This window comes from Triticum aestivum, chromosome 5B (assembly GCF_018294505.1).
Source record: "Triticum aestivum cultivar Chinese Spring chromosome 5B, IWGSC CS RefSeq v2.1, whole genome shotgun sequence".
NCBI lineage: Eukaryota > Viridiplantae > Streptophyta > Magnoliopsida > Poales > Poaceae > Triticum > Triticum aestivum.
This window is the reverse complement of record NC_057807.1, coordinates 244,330,642-244,340,066: the sequence shown is the minus strand read 5'-3', so window position 1 is coordinate 244,340,066 and position 9,425 is coordinate 244,330,642. Positions and strand designations below refer to the sequence as shown.

The window sequence follows — 9,425 nt, the reverse complement described above, 5'->3', positions numbered from 1 at the left end:
AAGGCGGAGCGGGAGATCTTCGCCATCAATGACGGCGAAGTTATCGTTATCTCCGACGATGAGGGCGGCAACAACAATGGCAACGCGGGTGGCGAGGTGGGCGGCGACGACGAGCTCGACGTTTAGGAGTGGCGGGGCATCTTCCCCGACTACGACGACGGCACCGGCCCGGACCCAGCTCTCACCGAGGGTGGCCTCACCCGAAAGGATTGACTTGACCTCCACTTCGGTCGAAAATAATTTAAGTTTAGTTTTAGTTTAAATTTATGTTTAATGTTCGGTTGAGAGAACTTTATGTGTTGAACTTATGTTTAAATGCATCATCTTTCGGTTCAAATCTGATTGAATTTGTGCAAATTTAGTTATACTCCGCTAATTTTAGCGGACCGGTTAGGTGTGGCAAAATCCTAGTGGAGTATATATACTCCACTGAGGTTAGTCACTAACTTTTAAGGGATCGGTTAGAAATGCCCTAAGCACATACAAATCTGTGCAGTGCAGTGCAGCTTCCATTGTTGCAGTTATCTTATACACATGTTTTCGTTTTTTTGTAAGCAAACCCCATTTATCGTCCATCTTTTTCCCAAGGAAAAACTAGTATTTCATGGAGCCCCTCGATCACTTTTGGTCTCTTCTTTCAATTCGACAGTATTACCATTTGACAAAGTCTGCAGTAACTCCAGACATTTCGACTATTAACAAGATGGCATGGTTGTGTGCATGGGGCCGACCCTCATTCTTGGTAATAATGAAGGAGAACGCAAGAAAGATAGCACCGCTCAACCACCCCAGGGGCAGCAATTGAAACGGCCAATGTTTATCAATGCCCTCACATGAAAATTCTGACATGTTACTGTTGATCAATGCCTTCAGCTTCATTGATGAAACTCACATTGCCAGAGTTTAGTGTTTATGCAATAGTGGCAAGCATGAGTGAACCATTACAGATATCCATCAATTCATCATGAAGACCGAAAAGTAAAGCAAAACCAGCGATGTTTATTCAAGGGTGATAACCAAGCAACTTTTGAACTGAATGCACGGAATAGAGTTACACCGGCCGGAGGCTTTACAGGCTAGACGGTTAACAAACGCCGTAGTAGCAGGACAAGCAAGCAAAAAAAAAGGAGGCTTTAGGTACATCACAGCTGCAGCCTTCAGATAGATGTAGGCACCTTACAGTGGCTGCCGATGGTAGATGCTTACTTGCTTAGTAACAGACAGGTGGGGAGTATCATTCAGGCGGCCTCAGGCGATGGCGCCGGCTTGGCGACGACGAAGGGGAAGTCCAGGACAACCACCTTGTCGAGCACGGCCATGAAGGTGGCGGCGAAGGCAGAGTGCTTCTCGTGGCCCATGCACGCTGCCAGGTCCTCGGCGCTGGCGAAGCTCATGGAGAAGACGTGGGTGAAGCCCTGCGTCAGCGCCTCCTGGTTCAGCACGTCCTTTCCCCTGCACCCCCAACACAAGGAACAATCAAGCAATGATATGCTCCTATCTCTTGTCTTGTCAGATAAACTCTAGATAGATAGAAGCACTTATGAAGGGCGATGCCTAATCTTGATCTTCATCTGGTGTTGCTGACTTAGACTTTGAGATAGTTTTGGTCATCGGTGCAAGATTTTAGGGTTCTTGAAAAAAAAGATGCGGCGGACAGTTTGAAGTGTGCTGTGCAGTAAAGTTGGAATCCCTTTTTCGGAACAAAACAAATGAAATGCAAATGCATGCGTACCACCCAAAGAATTTGACGGTGTCGAGCTCCGCGGCGAGCTTGGTGAGCTCCTCAATGATGTCCTCCACCACCACGCCCTCCTTGAACCTCACCAGGCACAGGTGCTTGAACTCCATGGCTCAACAAGTCACAAGTCACAAGTGCAAAGCTGAGCCAAGCTTTCTCCTCTGGTGGCTTTGCACTTTGCAGCGGATGCGTATCATCATGCCACGGTGCTGGCCGTTTTATGGACGGGATGAGAGCTCTACTCCGGTGAGGGCCACCACCACCACCACCGACAGGAATCACTCACTGTAAATAGCCTTATCTTTCCTTCTTCCTGGCAGTACACTTGTAGTTGTAGACAATGCCCCCCTGCTGTTGGTTTTGAGCACTATTAGATCTACCACGAGCCATGAGTGGACCCCACTGGACCGACATGGATGTGTGGGACCCACAGGGGTCTGCTTTCAGAACAAGCATCATTATCATTCTGGAGTTAGATGTTGTGATCCCGAATTCTGGATCAGAATTATGCAGCACTGTACTGCTTCCAGTTCCCTGCAGTGTAGGTCAGTTAACCTCAAACCAGCCAATTGCAGTTAGGTCACTTAACCATGGTGACTTGGAGAAACTAGACACTGAAGCAAGCAGCACGCTGCTACTTCCAAACGGATGCAAACAGGAGGACACCAGCTAATCTTGATGCTGTTCATGAAGAATTCTCTTATGGATGCATGAGCGCGACATCTTCAATATGTTTGTTAGCTCATCAGTTCTTCATCTGCATTAAAACAGTCATCTCAACCAGCAAATCAAGATGCCCTACCCATCCTGTTTGTTAGCTCATCAGTTCATTCATCTGCATTAAAACAGTCATCTCAATCAATATGTTTGTAGCTGTTTGAATTGGTACATGCACTGATGATGATGTTCCTACAACAATTCTCTGTGGGCTACCATAGATGGATACAATGGACTGTTTTCAGTCAAATTATCGAGCAAATGTGGCTTTTCGACAAGAAACCCAAAGATTTCTCATATTTACATCAGACCCGCGGAAATCTAATCTATAACAGACATCCGTTCACCCACATGGGCAGATGTTTCCAAGTTTACAGGTTGTTCACAAAAGAAACTCCAAACAGCTACTTGCCGGAGCTTAGCTGGGGAGATCACGACCTGCTGAGTACACGAGGACTCTCCATGTGCTGTTTTACTGTTTGCTTGTTATTTCGCCAGGAGAGGTAACCTCAGACAACGTCAAGTCGTCTGGCCCATCCAAGGATGGACCGGGTACTGTCCGATTCGCCTGGTCGGGTTCGTTCTGAAGAACCTCTGATGCCCTTGACGAATGGCCCGTGCCGACAAACAGGCAATGGCACGGATCCGATATTGATGCTTCAGGGGAATAAGGAGGTATAGGTATAGGTATCACCACTGCACTTGGTAAAGGAGGCGCAATTTGCTTGCTATCAGGATAGTCAGACAGTGAAATTCTACAGACTGGGCATGTTGAGTGCTGCTTTAGCCAAGCATCTATGCACACCATATGGAAATTGTGGCCACAGTAAGGAAGAGTGCGGAGCACATCTTTGTCCTCGTATTCTGCAAGACAGACAACACACCTGCGAGCGAAGACACGAACAGTTCAGAGTCTAGATTTTGGTGTAATCAGAAAGAATTGCTAGAAAAACCTAGCACAAGAAAATGGAAATACAGAATAGAACAGACTAACAGATGCACATACTGAGGTCTAATCCTATTTTTTCCTAAACCAAACCGAGAAAAACTGCGGTTTTTAGAAACTGAAGTGTTCATTGCCCATACTGAGCTTAGATTACTACAGTTTTGGAAAAACTGTGCTGCCAAAGGCTAGCTGCGAAACTGGATGGAATGTAGTGTTTGTTACAAGATACAGTACTAAACACAAAAGTGAATCACACAATTGGTGCAAGTAAAAATTACTCCCTTCATCCCATAATATAAGATGTTATTGCAACCATTGTACTCATATATTGGTTGTAGTAACATCTTATATCGCGGAATGGAGGGAGTAGTAAATGATGTGCATCCAACAAAAGACTTGTTAACCTAACAGTGAAGGATTAGATTGGACAAGCCAGTCCTAGCCTCCCTCTAATTAAGCACATGTGAGTACTCAATATACTTAATTGCGATGCCCCATTATTCCTCAGTACGATTTTATTCAGGGGCAGCTCAAAGATATTTGTATTCCAATTATATGTTATTAATTGAGTGGTCTTATCTGTCCAATGAAAATGAAATCTCAGGAACCTCATGGTTCAATAGTCAATCCCCGTTAAACACCGTAATCAGGACTCTTGTACTAAAAAGGTCAGATAATTTATCTTAGGCACCAACATGCCCAAGGACATTACCTATGGTACTAAAAGAATCTAAAAACACTCTCAAGGACAGCTTCATAACTACAAGAGAGGATCCATCTCCCCATGTGGCATTGCTACTTGAAGATTTTTCAGTAGTATTTATCTATGGCTATACATTGACATGATCAAACACTCATGCTGAGAAGTGGTCAGAAGAATGGCAGTACTTGCCAAAGATTACTGAGGACAATGGTGGGTGGTATATACATAGGATAATTACCCTTTTAGGCAGTATGTTTGTAACAACAAACGCTGAGCAAAGCTCAACAATTCTTTATCCATATAGTATAGTCTATGGTAAAGTCGTTAACAAACACCAGAAGCATGAATTTTCGTATGAATAAAACCAGAATTCATATTAGCTAATAATGTGTTACCAGCTTACATTATTCAGCAAGCTGGAACTGAACCATGGCATTTCCCAGTCCCAGTCCCACCTCCGTACTAATATTAGAACTCTAACCAAAAAGCAAGCATTTCGCATGTCTGTGAGGATTCAGTGGCTGCTCACAGCACTAGTAGTATCCAAAAGAACCCAACTAGACAGTGACAATGGCACTAATCTTGGCCTTACAATAATAATAGTGAGATCCCTCTTTCGCCACTCACTGAGTGCGGACTCACAGCTAGAAGCTCCTAATTGCAGCGTTGGTTGCCCCAAATCAGTGGCCTAACTAAGGATCAACTAAAACCAGCGCGACCGAACAGCAATTCCAATGAATACGAGGGATATACCCACTAAATGGCGCTGCACAGTGGAGTAGATTCCAAGTTTAGACGGCAGGCAACGCAAGGAAGCGCACGGCACGGCACGGGGACAAATTGGAATCGGCGATGGATGGAGCAAAGGCAGATCGAGGAGGAGCACTTACTGCGGGGCCGCGTCTGAGGAGTCGGAGTCGGAGGAGGCGGCAGCTGCGAAGGCGCGGGTGGGGAAGGAGGCGACGGCGGCCAGGTCCAGCCCCCCGGCACAGGGGCCAGCCGCGGCCTGGGCTCCCAGGCCGTCGACCTGGACGGCGAAGAAGTAGTTGGCGGCGAGGGGCGGGAAGCCCGGCGGGAGCGCCGAGGCGCGGGAGCGGCGGCGGCGGCGGCGCACGAGCGCGCAGACGAGCCTGGAGCAGACGAAGACTATGAAGAGGACGCTGACGCAGAAGCCGAGCAGCGTGAGCACCATGCTCGTGGACACCCCCGACGCCATGGCGCGGCCGGCGGATGGGAGTGCGGGTGCGAGTGTGGGCGCTGCGCTGCTCTGCTCGGTGTTAATAAATGGGATCTGCGTCTGCTGCATCTCCCGACAGGTTGTATGTTAATCTTGCTGCTATAATGTTCGTATCATCGGCCAACAAGCTATCATATAACTACTTCAATGGGTTGTATTTAAATTGTTCAATAGATGATGAAAAATAAATGTGATTGCTTTTTATTTTATCTTGGAGCTTGTGCAAAGGTTGTTGGTTAATCTACATAATACTTCCTCCGTTTTTATTTACTCTGCATATTAGAGTTGACTGAAGTCAAACTTCGTAAAGTTTGACCAAATTTATAGAAAATAATAAATCTATACGATGTGAAAGTACATCCAATAATAAATCTAATGTTGTTGATTTGTTATTGTATCTTAATATTTTTGTTTATAAACTTGGTCAAAGTTTGTAAGCTTGACTTTGACCAAAACTAATATGCTAACTAAATAAAAATGAAGGGAGTACTACTTTACTCTCTCTCCGCATTTATTACATGCCACATCATCATTACGTTCTAGGTGGCAAATTTACCAACGCCTATTCCCTCTGTCCGCGAATAAGTGTACTTCTAACTTTTGTCCTAGGTCAAATTTTTAAACTTTGATCAACTTTATAGGGAAAAGTACTAGCATTTATGACATTAAATTAGTATCACTAGATCTATTTTGAAATGTACTTTCATAATATATCAATTTGATGTCATATATGTTATGACTCTTTTGTATATATTTGGTCAAACTTTTAAAACTTTGACTTAAGACAAAAGCTAGAAGTACACTTATTCGCGGACGGAGGGAGTATCTTACAACTGTTGGAGATGCCCTTAGAAAGTTGCTTGCATGTCGCGTGGATTTTTATCCACCCGGGAACGTGAATGGGAAGGGGATGCCATGCGGTGGTGGGGGCGGATCCCGATCGGTGGCTGCAGCGAGCGGGGCCGTGACAGCATCGCACGCGCAATACGGCTGGTCGTAATGATAGTATCATAGCATGCCAACTAGGCAATTTTGATGAGGTGTCATAGACTTAATGAAGAAAGAAAAGATTGAGTATCATATCATGATACCGTATCATAATAAATGCTCTGCTACTATGTGTCATGCATGACAATTAGGCTGGCCATAGTGGGGGTAACATAATTAATATCATATACCTGGACTCGCAAACATGCTTACGTGGCAGGAAATTAAAAAAGAGAGAGAGGGTCATAGTAACATAGGTATCTACTGTAACATAATAAATGTTATGCTACTATGTGTCATGCATGGCAATAAATTAGACCACATATGATACTACTTTATAATACTATGCACTATGGATGTAGTATCATACACTAGTATCATATGCATGATACTAGTATATGTTACTCCCCACTATGACCAGCCTAAATAGAGTACTGCATGATACTAATATATGATACTCCCTCTGTAAACTAATATAAGAGCATTTAGATTACTAAAGTAGTGATCTAAACGCTCTTATATTTGTTTACGGAGGGAGTACTATGCATTAGACTGCCCACAGTAGATGGTAACATCACACTTATCTAGGCAAAATAGATGATGTGGCATGTAATTAATGAAGAAAGAGAGACATGTGATAACATAGCTAGTTACTGTAACATCACACATATCAAAAAAAATAAGTCTACAATGTAATAAATGAAGTGATGCACGACACAACACATATGTTATTACCCGACAAAACGACAAATTTGACTTATGAACGAAACAATATCACAAAATGAACCGTTGATGAAAAAAATCCATCTGACTAACCCTTTTGTGTAGCGTCTGACAATTAAGCGACACACTATACTGTATAGCGCCTGTCTCTCAGGCGCTACATGCCTAGACAACGTCGTATCCTAAAGCACATAAAAAATACTAAGTCAGTGTGCGACGCCTGAGAGCTAGGCGCTACACTATGTAGTGTAGCGCCTATCGTCAAGGCGTTGCACTACTGGCCTGATGCAACTAGCGCCACGCGGGGCCAGGAGCAATCATGCTCGAGCAGCGGCAGCCGAAGATTCGTCTTTTTCTTCTTTTTTTTAATTCTGTGCATGGATTACTGCTTGTCTCCTACTCACTCCGTTCTAAAATTCTTGTCTTAGATTTGTCTAGATATAGATGTATCTAATACTAAAACATGACTTGATGAATCCGTATTTAGACAAATCTAAGACAAAAATTTTGGGATGGAGGGAGTACTATATTACTACTAATGCAAATGAGTTGGTGTTGCAGCACAGTCTCCCAAATCCAGTCAGCGATTCTAGTAATTCAACTAGTACCAATACTTCCACACGCGGACACATCAATATGGACTGATCGGCCGGCCAGAAAAACACCAAAGCCTGATTTGCCACTCTTTTTTTGAAAGGAAAGGTAGATCATGATCTACCTTATGCATTCAAAACGGGCGAGGCCCGGCTGGTTAGAACCAGATTACATGAAGGTGGCGTAAACGCTGCGACAGTGCAGCTAGCCGTCACCAAGCCTAAAAAAAGGTAGAAATAGGGGTATGGAAAAGAGCAGCAAGATTACACAGCTTAAGCCTATCCTCATTGTTATTCGCACGATTACTCCACAGACGCAGCAGGTCTGCAATCGTGCTCAACACCTTGCCAGCGGACCATCGTGTGCGTTGGAAGACCTGCTCGTTCCTGGCAGACCAGAGAGACACGGCACAGGCTGCAAAAACAATATGCCGGAGGTTGCCATATGCAGGGGGTTCCGTGGCGAGTAGAAAATCTTGGAGATCATTGGATCTTCTTGCTTTGTCCTGTACGCCTGCCCGCTCCCAAACAGCATCAGCAAGTCTGCATCTGAGGATGATATGGCTGCTGTTTTCGGTTGCAGGGCACAGGTCGCAACCATTGTGTGTTGTGATTGACGTCCAGCCTTTCTTGAGAATATTATCCCTTGTGTTCAGTCTACCTCGCAAAGCCAGCCAAAGGAAGACCCGATGTCTGTTGGGTATCAAAGTGTCCCATATCTTTGGAGCAACTGGGCAAAGGATCCCCCTGAAAGTGAGCAGCTCATAGAAGAATGCAGTGGTGACCTTTCCAGATTTCATAGAAGGGTTCCTCTGATCTGTGTCTGCGTGAGAAGGAGATGGATGCACTCCAACTAGAATCGTCAGTAAGGCCTCCATTTCTCTTGTGGCTGTCATAGTTAGATTCGGATGTAGCTTGATGTTCCATTGTCCATCAGTGAACTGCGAGGCAACAGTGCAATAAGGTGATTGTGCAAAGGTGAAGAGAATCGGGAAAGAGAATTTCAGTCTTCCACAATTCAGCCACCAGTCGTGCCAGAAGGAGATTTTGGATCCATTTCCCAAGGTACATCTCGTTGAGTCTATAACTGTCTTGATGGCTGATGCCAGGCAATTCCAGGTAGCAGTGTCTCTATGATGTTTATCCATGGGGATAGTATGCTGACAGTGTTGCTGAGCGAACCAGTCATAGCACGGTATTCCACTTGATTGCAGAACGTTGTATGCAAGTTTGCATATCATGGCAAAGTTATGAGCCCTGAGGTCTCTGATTCCCAAGCCGCCATTGGCCTTTGGCAAAGTAACATAGTCCCAGGCAACAAGACACTGTCCACCAGATGCTTTATTCTTGCCTTGCCATAAGAATCCTATGAGAATTTGTTCTAGTCTGTCCAAGGATTGTTTCGGCCAGCGGAAGCATGCCATGATTTGCCACTCTAGCTAGCTCTGCGGTGTGAAGCACCGAAATCTCATGGATCCACTATAGTGCAACACCTAGACCCTAGGCGCTACACTATACAGTGTAGCGCCTAGATTTTAGGCATTACACATTGACTTAGTATTTTTTTAACAAGTTCAAGATGCGACGATGGCCAGTCGTGTAGCGCCTGTCAATCAGGCGTTGCACAATGTAGTGTGGCGCATAGATGTCGGAAGCTACACAAAAGGGTTAGCCGAGTGAAATTTTTTCGTCAACAGTTCATTTTGTGATATTGTTTCGTCCACAGGTCAGAACAATGATTTTTGCCTTATTACCCACTATGGAGGTAGTAATATAGACTT

At 44.7% G+C, this 9,425-nt stretch overlaps 2 protein-coding genes across 3 annotated transcripts; both read right to left on the bottom strand.

Moving 5' to 3' along the window:
- Positions 1-979: 979 nt before the first annotated feature.
- Positions 980-2,021, bottom strand: LOC123111187 (stress-response A/B barrel domain-containing protein At5g22580). 2 transcript variants are annotated; one of them, XM_044531917.1, is made up of 2 exons: positions 1,733-2,021; positions 980-1,452 (listed from the first exon to the last, which is right to left on the bottom strand). In XM_044531917.1, exons 1-2 carry the CDS (start codon positions 1,846-1,848, stop codon positions 1,239-1,241), a joined length of 330 nt encoding a protein of 109 aa, XP_044387852.1. In that variant the 5' UTR covers positions 1,849-2,021; the 3' UTR covers positions 980-1,238. The 2 variants fall into 2 exon arrangements, with proteins under 2 accessions (XP_044387852.1, XP_044387851.1); XM_044531916.1 differs by having other exon boundaries at positions 980-1,494; positions 1,733-1,991.
- Positions 2,022-2,592: 571 nt separating this feature from the next.
- On the bottom strand, positions 2,593-5,443 carry LOC123111186 (RING-H2 finger protein ATL67). Its single transcript, XM_044531914.1, has 2 exons — positions 4,995-5,443; positions 2,593-3,339 (listed from the first exon to the last, which is right to left on the bottom strand). Exons 1-2 carry the CDS (start codon positions 5,408-5,410, stop codon positions 2,928-2,930), a joined length of 828 nt encoding a protein of 275 aa, XP_044387849.1. The 5' UTR covers positions 5,411-5,443; the 3' UTR covers positions 2,593-2,927.
- Between the last annotated feature and the right edge of the window lie 3,982 nt (positions 5,444-9,425).

Excerpts from the sequence above, each read along its gene's own strand:
- LOC123111187 (XM_044531916.1), bottom strand. The coding sequence starts at position 1,848 with ATGGAGTTCAAGCACCTGTGCCTGGTGAGGTTCAAGGAGGGCGTGGTG. Across the intron at positions 1,495-1,732 it reads ACCGTCAAATTCTTTGGGTG|GAGCATATCATTGCTTGATT; the intron begins GTACGCATGCAT and ends GACAAGAGATAG.
- LOC123111186 (XM_044531914.1), bottom strand. The coding sequence starts at position 5,410 with ATGCAGCAGACGCAGATCCCATTTATTAACACCGAGCAGAGCAGCGCA. Across the intron at positions 3,340-4,994 it reads TCCTCAGACGCGGCCCCGCA|GTGTGTTGTCTGTCTTGCAG; the intron begins GTAAGTGCTCCT and ends CTTCGCTCGCAG.